At 39.3% G+C, this 16294-nt stretch overlaps 1 protein-coding gene across 1 annotated transcript in view; it reads right to left on the bottom strand.

The window, feature by feature from the left end:
• Positions 1–13326, bottom strand: part of STARD6 (StAR related lipid transfer domain containing 6) — a 37559-nt gene extending 24233 nt beyond the window's left edge. The window contains exons 1-2 of the mRNA XM_025365589.1: positions 13237–13326; positions 12801–12850 (exon numbers count right to left, since the gene is read on the bottom strand). Coding sequence (XP_025221374.1) covers positions 12801–12850; positions 13237–13326 — 140 coding nt within the window. The remainder of the gene's footprint in view (positions 1–12800; positions 12851–13236) is intronic.
• Positions 13327–16294: the final 2968 nt, after the last annotated feature.

Raw genomic sequence — 16294 nt, 5'->3', positions numbered from 1 at the left:
ATCCCAGCACCATTTGTTGAATAGGGTGTTCTTTCCCCACTTTATGTTTTTGTTTGCTTTGTTGTGGATCAGTTGGCTGTGAGTATTTGGCTTTATTTCTGTGTTCTCTATTCTGTTCCGTTGGTCTACGTGCCTGTTTTTATACTAGTCCCATGGTATTTGGCAACTAGAGCCTTGTAGAATAGTTTGAAGTTGGTTAATGTGGTGCCTCAGGATTTATTCTTTTTGCTAAGTTTTGCTTTGGCTATGTGGATTCTTTTTTGGTTCCATACGAATTTTAGGATTTTTTTTTTCTAGTTCTATGAAGAATGATGATGGGACTTTGTTGGGAATTGCATTGAATCTGTGGACTGCTTTTGGCAGTAGGGTCATTTTCACAATACTGATTCTACTCATCCATGAGCATGGGATGTGTTTCCATTTGTTTGTGTAGTCAATGATTTCTTTTTTTTTTTTTTTTTTTTGAGGCGGAGTCTTCACTCTGTCCCCCAGGCTGGAGTGCAGTGGCACCATCTCGGCTCACTGCAAGCTCCGCCTCCCGTCGCGCCATTCTCCTGCCTCAGCCTCCCCAGTAGCTGGGACTACAGGCGCCGCCACCGCGCCCGGCTAATTTTTTGTATTTTAGTAGAGACGGGGTTTCACCTTGTTAGCCAGGATGGTCTCGATCTCCTGACCTCGTGATCCGCCCGCCTCGGCCTCCCAAAGTGCAGGGATTACAGGCGTGAGCCACCGCGCCCGGCCAGTCAATGATTTCTTTCAGCAGTGTTCTGCAGTTTTCCTTGTAGAGATCTCCTACCCTCCTTGGTTAGATATATTTTTAAGTATTTCTTTTCTTGCAGTGACTGAAAAAGGGGTTGAATTCTTTATTTCATTCTCAGCTTGGTCATTGTTGCTGCATAGCAGTGCTACTGATTTGTGTATACTGACTTTGTATCCTGCAACTTTATTCAATTATGAGATCTAGGACCTTTTTGGATGAGTCATTAGGGTTTTATAGGTGTATAATCATATCATTGATCAACAGTGACAGTCTGTCTTCCTCTTTACCCATTTGCATGATTGCTCTGGCTAGGACTTCCAGTACTATGTTGAATAGAAGTGGTGAAAATGGGCATCCTTTTCTGTTCCAGTTTACAGGAGGAATGCTTTCAACTTTTCCCTGTTCAGTATAATGTTGACTGTGGGTTTATTATAGATGGCTTTTATTACTTTGAGGAAAGTTCCTTCTATGACTATTTTGTTGAAGATTTTAATCAAAAAGGGATGCTGAATTTTGTCCAGTGCTTTTTCTGCATCTATTGAGATGATCAAAATTTTTGTTTTTAATTTTGCTTATGTGACGTATCACATTTATTGACTTGGGTATGTTAAACCATCCCCGCATCCTGGGTATGAAACGCATTCGATCATGGTATATACCATCTTTTTGATATACTGTTGGATTTGGCTAGCTAGTATTTTCTTGAGGATTTTTGCATTTGTGTTAATCAGGAATATTGGTCTTTTTTTTAATGTCTTTTCCTGGTTTTGTTATTAGGGTGATACTGGCCTCATGGAATGAAGGGAGGATTCCTTCTTCTCTATCTTTTGGAATAGTTTCAGTAAGATCATACCAATTTTCTTTGAATGTCTGATAAAATTCAGCTGTGAATCCATCTCATTCTGGACTTTTTTGTTGGCAATTAAAAAAATATTGTTTCAATCTTGCTACTTGTTATTGTTTTTTTTTTTCTTTCAGATTTTCTATTTCTTCCTGATTTAATCTAGGATGGTTGTATTTTTTCCCAGAATTTATTGATCTCCTCTATTTTCTAGCTTGTGCCTGTAAAGGCATTCACAGGAGCCCTGAATGATCTTTTTGTATTTCTGTAGTATCGGCTGTAATATCTCCCATTTCATTTCTAATTGAGCTTATTTGGATCTTCTCTCTTCTTTTCTTGGTTAATCTTACCAATGGTCTGTCAATTTTTTCTTTTCAAAGAACTAGCTTTTTGTTTCATTTATCCTTTGTAATTTTTTTTGTCCCAATTTCATTGACTTTTGATTTGATTTTTGTTATTTTTTTCTTCTGTTGTGTTTGGGTTTGGCTTATTCATGTTTCTCTAGTTCCTTGAGGTGTGAGCTTAGAGTGTCTATTTGTGCTCTTTCAGGCTTTCTAATGTAGGCATTTAATGCTATATACTTTCCTCTTAGCATCACCCAGAGGTTTTGATAAGTTGTGTCACTATTATTGTTCAGTTCAAATAATTTTAAAATTTCCATCTTGATTTCATTGGTGACTCAAAGATCGTTCAAGAGCAGATTATTTAATTTCTATGTATTTGCACAGTTTTAGGGTTCCTTTTGGAATTAATTTCCAGTTTTATACCACTATAGTGTGAGAGGATATTTGATGTAATTTTGATTTTCTTAAATTTATTGACACTTGTTTTATGACCTATCATATGGTCTATCTTAGAGAATGTTCCATGTGCTGATGAAAAGAACACATATTCTGCAGTTGTTGGGTAGAATTTTCTGTAAATAAGGCCAGGCGCGGTGGCTCACGCCTGTAATCCCAGCACTTTGGGAGGCCGAGGCGGGTGGATCACAAGGTCAGGAGATCGAGACCATCCTGGCTAAAACGGTGAAACCCCGGCTCTACTAAAAATACAAAAAAAATTAGCTGAGCGCGGTGGCGGGTGCCTGTAGTCCCAGCTACTCAGGAGGCTGAGGCAGGAGAATGGCAGGAACCCGGGAGGCAGAGCTTGCAGTGAGCTGAGATCGCACCACTGCACTCCAGCCTGGGGGACAGAGCAAGACTCCATCTCAAAAAAAAAAAAGAATTTTCTGTAAATATCTGTTAAGTCCATTTGTTATATGCTACTAGTTTAAGCCCATTGTCTCCTTGTTGACTTTCTGTCTTGATGACCTATCTAGTGCTATCAGTGGAGTATTGAAATCTCCCACTATTATTGTGCTGCTGTCTATCTTGTATCTTAGGTCTAGTAGTAATTGTCTTATAAATGTGGGAGTTCCAGTGTTAGGTGTGTATATATTTAGGATTGTGATATTTTCCTATTAGACTAATCCTTTTATTATTATACAATGTCCCTCTTTGTATCTTAAAGCTGTTTTTGCTTTAAAGTCTGCTTTTTTCTGATATAAGAATAGCTATTCCTGCTGCTTTTGGTTTTCATTTGCATGGAATATCTTTTTCCACCCCTTTACCTTAATTTTATGTGAGACCTTATGTGTTAGGTCTCTTGAAGACAGCAGATACTTGGTTGATAAATTTTTGTCCTTTCTGAATTCTGTATTTTTTCAGTGAAGCATTTGAGACATTTACATTCAATGTTAGTACTGAGATGTGAGGTAATGTTCTATTCATCATGCTAGTTATTGTTTTAATACCTTTTTTGGTGTGTGTGTGTATGTTATTGTTTTATAGGCCCTGTGAGATTTATGCTTTAAGGAAGTCCTATTTTGGTGTATTTCAAGGTTTTGTTTCAAGATTTAGAACTCCTTGTAGCATTTCTTGTAGTGCTGGCTTGGTAGTGGCAAATTCTCTCAGCATTTGTTTGTCTGAAAAAGACTTCAGCTCTCCTTCATTTATGAAGCTAACTTTTGCTGGATACAAAATTCTTGGCTGACAATTATTTTGTTTCAGAAGGCTAAAGATGGGACAACAATTCCTTCTGGCTTGGAAGGTTTCTGCTGAAATATCTGCTGTTAATCTGATAGGTTTTCCTCTATAAGTTATCTGATGCTTTTGTCTCACAGCTCTTAAGATTTTTTCCTTCATTTTGACTTTAGATAACCTAATGACTATGTGCTTAGGTGATGATCTTTTTGCAATGAATTTTCCAGGTGTTCTTTGAGCTTCTCATATTTGGATGTATAGATCTCTAGCAAGGCCAGGGAAGTTTTTCTCAATTATTCCCGCAAATAAGTTTTGCAAACTTTTAGATTTCTCTTCTTCCTCAGGAACACCAATTATTCTTAGGTTTGGCCATTTAACATAATTCCAAATACCTTGGAGGCTTTGTCCATTTTTTTTGTTTTTTGTTTCTTTGAGACAAGGTCTCACTCTGTCACCCAGGCTGGAGTGCAGTGGTGTGATCTTGGTTCACTGCAACCTCCACCTTCCAAGCTCAAGTGATCCTCCCATCTCAGCTTCTCAAGCAGCTGGGACCACAGGCATCCACTACCATGCTCAGCTAATATTCTGTATTTTTGCTAGAGATAGGTTTTGCCATGTTGCCCAGGCTGGTCTCAAACTCCTGAGTTCAGGTGATTCACCCACCTCAGCCTCCCAAAATGCTGGGATTATGGGTGTGAGCCACTGTGCCTGGTCCCAGCTTTTAAAAATTCTTTTTTTCTGTGTCTTTGTCTGATTGGGTTAATTTGAAAGGCTTGTCTTTGAGTTCTGAAGTTCTTTCTTCTACTTGTTCTAGTCTGTTGTTGAAACTTTCCAGTACATTTTGTATTTCTCTGTGTCTTTCATTTCCAGAAGTTGTGATTTTTTTTTTATGATATCTATTTCTCTGGAGATTTTTTCATCCATTTCCTGTATTTTTGAAAAAATTTCTTTAAGTTGCTTTTCATCTTTCTCTGGTATCTCCTTGAGTAGCTTAATAATCAACCTTCTGAATTCTTTATATGGCAACCCACAGATTTCTTCTTGGGTTGGATCCATTGCTAGAGAACTGGTATGATCTTTTGGAGGTGTTATAGAACCCTGTTTTGTCAGATTACCAGAATTACTTTTTTTGTTTCTTCTTATTTGGGTCTACTATTTCAGTGGAATGCTCTGGAACTTAAAAGCCTGTTGTTCAGATTGTCTAGTCCCAAGAGGTGATCCCTTGATATGGTGATCTCCCCCTTACCCTAGGGATGGGGCTTCCTGAGAGCCAGATTGCAGTGATTGTTATTGCTTTTCTTGGTCTAGCCACCCAGCAGGGCTACAAGGCTCTGGGCTGTGGCTGGGGAATGTCTGTTAAGAGGCCTGTAATGTGATCAGTCTTCAGGTCTGCCAGCCATAGATACCACATCTTCTCTGGTGGAAGTGGCAGGGAAGTAAAGTAGACTTTGTGAGAGTCCTTGGTTGTAGATATGTTTCGGGTGCTGGCTTTCTCAAATGTTGGTTATGGTGCAGTGAAGTTGTCATGTGGATGCACTCAGGACCTCCGGTTAGACAGGATGTTCCAGGAACATCCTGGAACTAGCTCTTGTCTTCCCCTAGGATAAGGGTTATACTGTCATGAGTTGCTGTAATGGCCTTAGTTGGCCCCCAGCCAGGAGGTGTTGCTTTCAAGAGAGCACCAGTAGTAGGGGGATCTAAGCTTGCCCTAAGTTGGCCAGGGTATGTATTTTGGTTTCTCAGGCAATGGGCAGGGCCATAAAGCTCTCAAGAGTTTCTGTCTTTTGTGTTCGATTACCAGGGGGGAGGAATACCATAAGGTGGGGTCAGGATTAGGCAGATCTGGCCTCAGACTCTCCTTGGGAAGGGCTTGCTGTGGCCACTGTGGGGAATAGGGGGGTGGTCCTCAGCCAGTGGGGTTATGTTATAGAGGCAACTGTGGCTGCCTTCTGCTGTGTCATATAGTTTGGCAGAGAAATAAGTGATAGCAGGTAGGAAGGGTCTCACCCAGCTCCCACGCAGTTGGTGAGGCTGGTCTTGCTCCCATAGTGCCCTACTCGGACTTTGCCCCAAGTCATGAGCTTCCCTGCTAAGAAGGTAAGCAAGGTTTTTGGAACTTGCCTCTCCCTGCCTGTCCACTCCGTTGGTGGTGACTCCCACACTTGTATCTGTAGCAGTTCCCATTTGCAGCACTCCGGGCGGCCCCAACGCCACTGATTCTGCTCAAGAAAATTTTTGCCTCATCAAAATTATTACTAATTTCAGTTGGGAGTTTCTTTCACCCTGTGACCCCTCCCTAATTCCACTGGCTGCCTTCTCTGAGGGCCCCTGTAACATATAGTCATGGATGGCTTCCCTGGGCTCAAGCTGGACACTGAGAATGCCTGCAAAGCACTTCCTGCCACTGCTTTTGCTTTTATATTTCACTCAGCTTCTTAAATACATTTCATCTCTAGGTATGGTTATATCCCTCTCCCATGATCTGGATTTTCAGATTCCCCAGTGGGGATGTGTGTTTGGAGGCAGGTTTTCCCCCTCCCACACTTTGGGAACTCACAGTTTTTCACCTGTCTCATGGAATTTGCAGCGGCGTGCTGCTTCTTTCAAAGGTCTGTGTATTCCTTTGGTTTTCTTGGTATGTTCCTGCAGTAGTTCTTGGAGCACAAGTTCATGGTGTGAGACCCCACAGGCTGTTCTGTATGTCCAAGTGGGAGCTGCATATTAGCCCTGCCTCCTATCCACCATCTTATCCCAAAGTCTCAGTTTGCAGAATTCTTCTGGACTTTTAGATACAATGGGATACCTTTAGAAGATTTTAGGCAGCAAAGTGACACAATCTGAATGATAATTTTAAAAATATACTTTGGCCATTGTGTGAAGAGTGGGATGTAGTTGAATAAGAGTAGACACAAGGAGATTAGGAGGTTACTAAAATAATCCATTGAGAGGTGATGGCAGCTTGCACTAGGATGGCAACAGAATAATAACGAAAATTAACCTCCTTTTCTCTGTACATATTTGGTCACTTAAAGCCTCTATCAGAATCCAAATCTGAGGTCAATCATCCTTTCTGTTGGCCAACGTTTTATAAGCACCTTCTTGGTTAAAAAAAAAAAAATTGGAAAACTTGGAAAAATTTGAATTGAAGTTAAACAAATTTTTTACTTCAGGACTTCTCTGAACCTTAGAGTGAATCTTTCCTGGCATGGTGGCCTACACCTGTAATCCCAGCACTTTGGGAGGATGGAATGGGAGGAGTGCTTGAGCTCAGGAGCTGAAGGTCAGCTTAGGCAATACAGTGAGACTTTATCTCTACTAAAAATAATAATAATAATTATCCAGGTGTGGTGGTGCACACCTGTAGTCCCAGCTACTTGGGAGGCTGAGGTGAGAGATAGAGGCTGCAGTGAGCTACGATGGCACCACTGTACTCCAGCTTGGGTGACAGAGCAAGACCCTATTTCAAAAAAAGAAAATAGAAAAATAAAAAGATAATATAGTATGAAGTGTTTTAGAAACTTATTTGACAGCGCAACCCACTTTTTTTCCAAAAGGCATTTTAAGGTATTACATTTCTCTCAGAAGCTAGTTTGGCAGACTGCACTGGACCTACCATATATCTCCAAAGTGTATAGTGTTTATATTTAGTTGCCCATTCTAAATTCATATGCACATATTTCTTGTTTCCTTTTTATTCCCGACTTTTAAAATAAAGCCATGAAGCTTTGTTTGAAGCACCAAAAAATTTTAAGGTTCCCTATCTTTCCTCCCTATTTGATAAAAATCTCACTTTCTTTTCACTTCTGGTTGGGGAAGGTAAACTTCAAATGAGCTAACATATTCTGCTTGATTTATTTTACAAGAACCTAAATACTTGCCATAGCTGATTTTGAAAAAAATACATATTGACAAATATAAACTACTTTCATTATACTCTCCTTACGTACATAAAAATGTACAAAATTAGGCTAGGCAGTGAGTCATGCTGGAGAAAATATGCATGTAAAATGGAGCTTCATGTACTTTAAAAATCAATGTTAAATTTAAAGCTGTTTGATACTTAATAGACTATAGCTCAACTATAAAACAGAATCAAAAGACAGTTTTCCAAAACCATTGTGCAGTAGGCAGCCTCTAAAGTGATCCCCAATAAACCCCACCTCCTGGTACTGACATTCTGTGTAATCTCCTCCCTTTGTGTCAGGGCTGGATCTAGTGATTCACTTGTAATATAAGGAATATTGCAAAAGTGATGGATATCACTTATGCAATTAGGCTGCAGAAAGACATTGGCTTCTGCCTTATTTGCTCTTTCTTGCTGTCTCCTAGCCCCCTCATTGTGAGGGAAGTAAACTGCTATGTTTTGAATAGCCCTATGGAGAGGCTATATGCCAAGGAACTAAGGAAGTTTCCAGCCAAGAGCCATCAAGGAACTGACGACCTTAGTCCAACAAGCCCGTGAGGGACTGAATCTTGCCAACAACAATGTGAGTGAGTTTGGAGCATAGCCTCCTTCAATCGAGTCTTCAGATGAGACCTAAGCCCAGTTGACACCTTGATTACAGCCTTGTGGATTCCTTGAGGCAGAGGCACCTAGCAAAGCTGTTCCTGGATTCCTGATCCAGAGAAGCCATAAGATAATAAATGTTTAAGTAGCTAAGTTATGGGATAATTTGTTGTGCACCAATAAATACCTAGTACACAGTGCATATAAATTTCACTTAAACTGTGAGTGCAAAAAGTACCAACTGTTTAGTTTTGCATGTAAGAGTAAAATACCTCAGATGAAAATTTCCAAGAAAGCTTTAGAACAGCTTAACAGAACCTATTCTTTGGCTCTAGGCATTTGTATAGCACCCTGTATATAAATACTCAATAATTACTTGTAGACTAAATGAATAACTTCCAAGCTTTTTAAAAATGCCAAGGTTGCTGTCTGCACTCGTCTGATCTGTAAGATACCAAAAAGCCATATTATCCAAAAGTTAATTCCCCTAGTGTACCTAGGCTTGACCATACCCACTCCTCCCTCAGTTTATTTTTGAAAGTGCCTCTATTGGAATCATTATTTCGATAAGGTAGGGATTATTTTCCTGATAATTGTTAAAGTGAGTGGGAGAAAGCATATCAGCTTTGTCCAGTGGTAAAAAATTGAGTTGAAATATAATATAGGTAAATTTTAGTGAAATTTAAAAAAACCAAGAAACATAAAATGAGGTAGTTAAAAGAAGGAGTGGACACCAAAAGGAAAGGAACTGAATAAAATTTATGATGATCTGATGGCCCTGATGTACTATCATGAGCAATAAATGAACTCTGAAAGATTAAGCTAAAAAAAGTCAACAGGCAGCTCAAGGAAACCTGCCTGTCTCTGTAGACTGCACCTCTGGGGACAGGGCACAGCTACACAACAACAATAACAACAAAAAAAAAAGCAGCAGAAAGCTCTGCAGACGCAAACGACTCTGTCTGACAGCTTTGAAGAGAGCAGTGGATCTCCCAACACGGAGGTTGAGATCTGAGAAGGGACAGACTGCCTGCTCAAGTGGGTCCCTGACCCCTGAGTAGCCTAACTGGGAGACATCCCCCATTAGGGGCAGTCTAACACCCCACACCTCACAGGGTGGAGTACACCCCTGAGAGGAAGCTTCCAAAGCAAGAATCAGACAGGTACACTCGCTGTTCAGAAATATTCTATCTTCTGCAGCCTCTGCTGCTGATACCCAGGCAAACAGGGTCTGGAGTAGACCTCAAGCAATCTCCAACAGACCTACAGCTGAGGGTCCTGACTGTTAGAAGGAAAACTATCAAACAGGAAGGACACCTACACCAAAACCCCATCAGTACATCACCATCATCAAAGACCAGAGGCAGATAAAACCACAAAGATGGGGAAAAAGCAGGGCAGAAAAGCTGGAAATTCAAAAAATAAGAGCACATCTCCCCCGGCAAAGGAGCGCAGCTCATCGCCAGCAATGGATCAAAGCTGGATGGAGAATGACTTTGAAGAGATGAGAGAAGAAGGCTTCAGTCCATCAAATTTCTCAGAGCTAAAGGAGGAATTACGTACCCAGCGCAAAGAAACTAAAAATCTTGAAAAAAAAGTGGAAGAATTGACGGCTAGACTAATTAATGCAGAGAAGGTCATAAACGAAATGAAAGAGATGAAAACCATGACACGAGAAATACGTGACAAATGCACAAGCTTCAGTAACCGACTCGATCAACTGGAAGAAAGAGTATCAGCGATTGAGGATCAAATGAATGAAATGAAGCGAGAAGAGAAACCAAAAGAAAAAAGAAGAAAAAGAAATGAACAAAGCCTGCAAGAAGTATGGGATTATGTAAAAAGACCAAATCTACGTCTGATTGGGGTGCCTGAAAGTGAGGGGGAAAATGGAACCAAGTTGGAAAACACTCTTCAGGATATCATCCAGGAGAACTTCCCCAACCTAGTAGGGCAGGCCAACATTCAAATCCAGGAAATACAGAGAACGCCACAAAGATACTCCTCGAGAAGAGCAACTCCAAGACACATAATTGCCAGATTCACCAAAGTTGAAATGAAGGAAAAAATCTTAAGGGCAGCCAGAGAGAAAGGTCGGGTTACCCACAAAGGGAAGCCCATCAGACTCACAGCAGATCTCTCGGCAGAAACTCTCCAAGCCAGAAGAGAGTGGGGGCCAATATTCAACATTCTTAAAGAAAAGAATTTTAAACCCAGAATTTCATATCCAGCCAAACTAAGTTTCATAAGTGAAGGAGAAATAAAATCCTTTACAGATAAGCAAATGCTTAGAGATTTTGTCACCACTAGGCCTGCCTTACAAGAGACCCTGAAGGAAGCACTCAACATGGAAAGGAACAACCGGTACCAGCCATTGCAAAATCATGCCAAAATGTAAAGACCATCGAGGCTAGGAAGAAACTGCATCAACTAACGAGCAAAATAACCAGTTAATATCATAATGGCAGGATCAAGTTCACACATAACAATCTTAACCTTAAATGTAAATGGACTAAATGCTCCAATGAAAAGACACAGACTGGCAAACTGGATAAAGAGTCAAGACCCATCAGTCTGCTGTATTCAGGAGACCCATCTCACACGCAGAGACACACATAGGCTCAAAATAAAGGGATGGAGGAAGATTTACCAAGCAAATGGAGAACAAAAAAAAGCGGGGGTTGCAATCCTAGTCTCTGATAAAACAGACTTTAAACCATCAAAGATCAAAAGAGACAAAGAAGGCCATTACATAATGGTAAAGGGATCAATTCAACAGGAAGAGCTAACTATCTTAAATATATATGCACCCAATACAGGAGCACCCAGATTCATAAAGCAAGTCCTTAGAGACTTACAAAGAGACTTAGACTCCCGTACAATAATAATGGGAGACTTCAACACTCCACTGTCAACATTAGACAGATCAACAAGACAGAAAGTGAACAAGGATATCCAGGAATTGAACTCATCTCTGCAGCGGGCAGACCTAATAGACATCTATAGAACTCTCCACCCCAAATCAACAGAATATACATTCTTCTCAGCACCACATCGTACTTACTCCAAAATTGACCATATAATTGGAAGTAAAGCACTCCTCAGCAAATGTACAAGAACAGAAATCATAACAAACTGTCTCTCAGACCACAGTGCAATCAAACTAGAACTCAGGACTAAGAAACTCAATCAAAACCGCTCAACTACATGGAAACTGAACAATCTGCTCCTGAATGACTACTGGGTACATAACGAAATGAAGGCAGAAATAAAGATGTTCTTTGAAACCAATGAGAACAAAGATACAACATACCAGAATCTCTGGGACACATTTAAAGCAGTGTGTAGAGGGAAATTTATAGCACTAAATGCCCACAAGAGAAAGCAGGAAAGATCAAAAATTGACACTCTAACATCGCAATTAAAAGAACTAGAGAAGCAAGAGCAAACACATTCCAAAGCTAGCAGAAGGCAAGAAATAACTAAGATCAGAGCAGAACTGAAGGAGATAGAGACACAAAAAACCCTCCAAAAAATCAATGAATCCAGGAGTTGGTTTTTTGAAAAGATCAACAAAATTGACAGACCACTAGCAAGACTAATANGATGGGTGCAGTAGACCAACATGGCACAAGTATACATATGTAACAAACCTGCACGTTATGCACATGTACCCTACAACTTAAAGTATAATAATAATAAATAAATTAAAAAAAAAAAAAGAAAAAAAAATATAAAGTCAAAAGTGAAAAATTCCGTTAATCAGACTTTTAGTTCCAATTATAATGAAGTAGCTGGTATGGATTTACCTTCCTATAGCAAGTGACTATAAAACTGCACAAAATATATGAAACGATTTTTTCTGTTACTAAACATCAAACACTGGAACACAAAAAAAAAAAAAAAAAGTCAACAGACTTTCCCTTAGGGTACTTGTATTTGAAATAATTTGATCCTTAAAAGTATATTTAAAAGAAGCACACAGAAAAAAATGCATATTTAAAATGAGGAAGTAGGCCAGGCACAGTGGCTCACACCTGTAATCCCAGCACTTTGGGAAGCCAAGTCAGGCAGATCGCTTGAGCTTAGGAGTTCGAGACCAGCCTGGGCAACCCCATCTCTACAAAAACATATAAAAATTAGTTGGGCGTGGTGGTGTGCACCTGTAGTCCCAGCTATTCAGGAGGCCGAGGTGGAAGGACTGCTTGAGCCCAGGAGGCAGAGATAGCAGTGAGCCGAGATTATGCCACTGCACTCCAGTCTAGTGACAGCCAGACCCTGTCTCAAAAAAATAAAATAAAATGAAGAAATAAACTTTACTTGTTAATGGTTCATTTAATGGACATATGAAGGGTTTAAAATTCCATAAAATATTACTGTTAGCAAGAAAATACCAATCTGCTCTTATAGTAATTATTTCTTGAAGTGAAAATTTCCTATTTTAGTGAATTAGTAATTATAAGAGATTTTTTAATCTGATTGTCATCAGATTCGAAAATAGAAGATTAGATGGTATCTAATTGCTGTATTAATATCACATTTCAGCCTAGTGACAATAATTTCTATTACTATAAAATAATTTATTATAGCTAATGAAGCAGCACTGAAATTCCAGATATATCAATGGCATTGAATTTAAAACAGTAATTGCAAATAGAAGATTGTACTCACAGGTTTCCATGGAATTTTCTAGAAGCCTTACTGGAAACAGTTATCTTTTTCTCAAAGGGGAATAAAAATCCACAAATAATTAGCTGTCAAATGCAGGAAAAATGAAAATGAAAAACAAAAGTAAAAAAACTTTTTTTCTGGTTGGTAAAAGAAAAAAAAATATATATATATATATATATATATTTCAGAGACAGGGTCTCACTATGTTGCCCAGTCTGTAGTGTAGTGGCTATTCACAGGCACAATCATAGTGCATGACAGCCTCAAACTCCTGTGCTCAAGCAGTCCTCCTGTCTCAGCCTCCTGAGTAGTTGGTACTATAGGTGCACACCACTGCACCTGGCACAGAAAATACTTTTTTTTAAAAAGTCTTTACAATGAATTGTTTCTTACTTAAAAACAAACTCTTGAAACATATTTTAACTTATTTTCTTACTGAAATTTTAACCACTTTCCAGCCTGATGTATCTTGAGTATAACCTAAAACTTCTTGGACAGTTTTTTGGGCAATTGCCTTGTAGTCCATCTGTCTGCAAAGTTTTAAAAACAAACAACTGGTAAGAATATAATCATATAAAAACTTAAGAAGTGCTATCTTATATTTTAATATTATTTCTATAGTGCCTATCACATAGAAATGAACACAATTACTTGATGAATGCATGTATGCATGAACCCCTCTCTGCTTACAGTCTTTCAAACAAGAAACTGTGGTATAGTAGAAAAATCTAGACTTTGGAATCAGAAACCTGGGTCATATCTTGTCTCTGCCACCTATTAATTCTGTGAAGCATGTTACTTAGTATTTCTGTTTTTCCATTTTTCTCAAGGTATAAAATCAGGATAATATCTGTCTTGTAGAATTAGTGTGAGGATTAAATGAGATGATATGCTTAAGGTTCTATCCAGTGCCTGGCATACTATAGACATTCAAAAAATAATTTTAATTTCTAACAGTTTAATCATGCGTCCTTTCTCTTCTGAAGTATCATGAGCTGTTGGTTATGTGTTCTTGAGGATTAATCTTTTTAAAGTGAGTAGCAGTGGCACTACATGATCTTGCCCCTGGCTTCCTCTTCAAATATACCTCCTACCGGGCTTCTTCTTGTTCACTTAGCTCCAATCATTTGATCTCCTAGCTGTTCCTCAAATACAATCAAGCAATTTCCGACTTCAGGTTCTTTGTACTTGCTGTTCTTTCTGCTTGTCACTTTCTTCTGCAATGTGTTCATATAACTCTTTCATAGATATCTTTGCTTAAATGTCACCTCCTCAGATAGGATCAAGTTTAAATCAACTGAATTTAAATGTACTAAACCCTACTTGAAGTTAGAAACTGCAATGGACTGAATGTTTATGTCTCCCTAAAATTCATATGTTGAAATCCTAACTCCCAGGGTGATATTAGGAGATGATTAGGTCATGAGGGCAAAGCCCTTATGAATGGGATTAGTGCCCTCACAAAAGAAACCCCAGGGAGCTCACTGGCCCCTTCTGCCATGTGAGGACACTGCCAGAAGTGGTAGCAGTCTGCAACAAGAAGAGGGCCCTCATCAGAACCTAACCACTCTGGCACTCAGATTTCAGACTTCCAGGATCCAGAACGCTGAGAATTAAATTTATTGTTTACAAGTCATTCAGTCTTTGGTAATTTCTTATGGCAGCCCAAAAGGACTGAGACAGGCACCGTGGTAGGTGTAGCAACAACAATTGAGTAAGATACTAGATACTATTTCTGCTGTGAATGAGTTCAGGAAGCTGCAGTCTCACTGGTCGTTTGGTTCATCATCCAGCTTTCAGTTAGGGGAAGCTAGCCGGTAAGTTGAAAGCAGAACTGGATTCAAATCCTGACTCTGTCACTTAGCACCAGCTATATTATTTTGGGTAAATTGCTTAATCTTTGAACTTCAATTTCCACATCTATAGAATGGGGATAATAATATGTATCTCACTGAATCATTATGAGAGTTAATATATGTAAAAATGCTTGAAACAGTGTGGAGCCCTTTACTAGGTTATCAAAATGGTTAGTTTCTCTTTAAAAAATGGACACATGTAAATCCATCATTTTAAAAAGTCTCCAAAGATCTGCCTCCTTAAGCACTTAAATAAACCTTCTTAAAGTTTAATTATTAGAACATTTCTTCCTTAGCTCTCACCTAAAACTCTTTAGGTTGGACATAAATCTATTTTCTCTTATTTAATTCTCCAGCAAGGCACAACAAGTAGTTGATAGCCTCTATATTTGAAAAGTTTTAGTAAACCATTATTATAACCTCCTTTTTCCTAGCAGAGTCCTGGTTTCTTTACCTTTCCTCACAGATTTAATTCAGAATTTTAGTAACCACTGGGGCTCCTCTCCAAATCCCTGTGGAAATCTCCATATTTCTTAACCTGCGAGGAAACAAGGCAGAAGTAGAATTATTTAGATCCATGAATTAGGTAATATATTTGATAATTTCCTTTATATCTTCTCAATGTCCTTTGTCTACACTTTGTCTTCACTAGGAAACATTTGCTATATATGCACCCCAAGATGAAAGAAAAAGTTAGTACAAAAAACTTTAAAAGATAAAACTTAGAATCTTTAAGAAACTTTTTTTTTTTTTTTTTTTGAGACGAAGTCTCGCTCTGTGGCCCAGGCTGGAGTGCAGTGGCGCCATCTCGGTTCACTGCAAGCCCCGCCTCCCAGTTCCACGCCATTCTCCTGCCTCAGGCTCCCCAGCAGCTGGGACTATAGGCGCCCGCCACCACGCCCGGCTAATATTTTCTATTTTTTAGTAGAGACGGGGTTTCACCGTGTTAGCCAGGATGGTCTCGATCTCCTGACCTCGTGATCCACCCGCCTCGGCCTCCCAAAGTGCTGGGATTACAGGCCTGAGCCACCGGCCGCAGCCAAGAAACCGTTTTAAAGAAACTCAGTTTAAAAAGACATTTAGGTAGAACGTGGATACCAAAATCTAACTTTTTAAGCTCATGTCATTAACAATCCTTGTTTAATCCCTGAACAGGGCTTGTCTTAGCATAAAACACCGTTCTTGATTTCCTATTAGAAACCTACTTGATATTAACTGATCCAGACACTTTCAAGATTATTGGGACATACCGCTAGAAGGGTATGTCTTATTTTCAAATCACCAACTATTACTGCCACAATAGACTTGTGTTTAACCACTAAACTGAACGTTATAGCTTCCGGGCTTTTTCATTTGTTAAGAGAAAAGGGAAGGTAAAATTTAGTAGGCCACAAAGAGTAAAAAGAAGAAAGCACAAACAGTAAGACTACAGTTGTATTACCTGGTGATGGAACATCGGATAAGCTGGAACATATTCAGATGGAGTCATGGTCAAGGATATCTTCACTCATAGGGTCAGTGGAAAATAAACATAAACCAAGATTGGGATGGCCTCTTTTTTGTATACACCAATTGGTTGAAACTGGATTCTTTCCAGACTTGCAATCAGGTTTACACATGTTAGTGGGTCTTTACATC

The sequence above is a fragment of the Theropithecus gelada genome, chromosome 18 (assembly GCF_003255815.1).
Source record: "Theropithecus gelada isolate Dixy chromosome 18, Tgel_1.0, whole genome shotgun sequence".
In the NCBI taxonomy this organism is placed as follows: Eukaryota; Metazoa; Chordata; class Mammalia; order Primates; family Cercopithecidae; genus Theropithecus; species Theropithecus gelada.
Note: the sequence above shows the minus strand (reverse complement) of the source record. Positions and strands in the feature narration are given on the sequence as shown.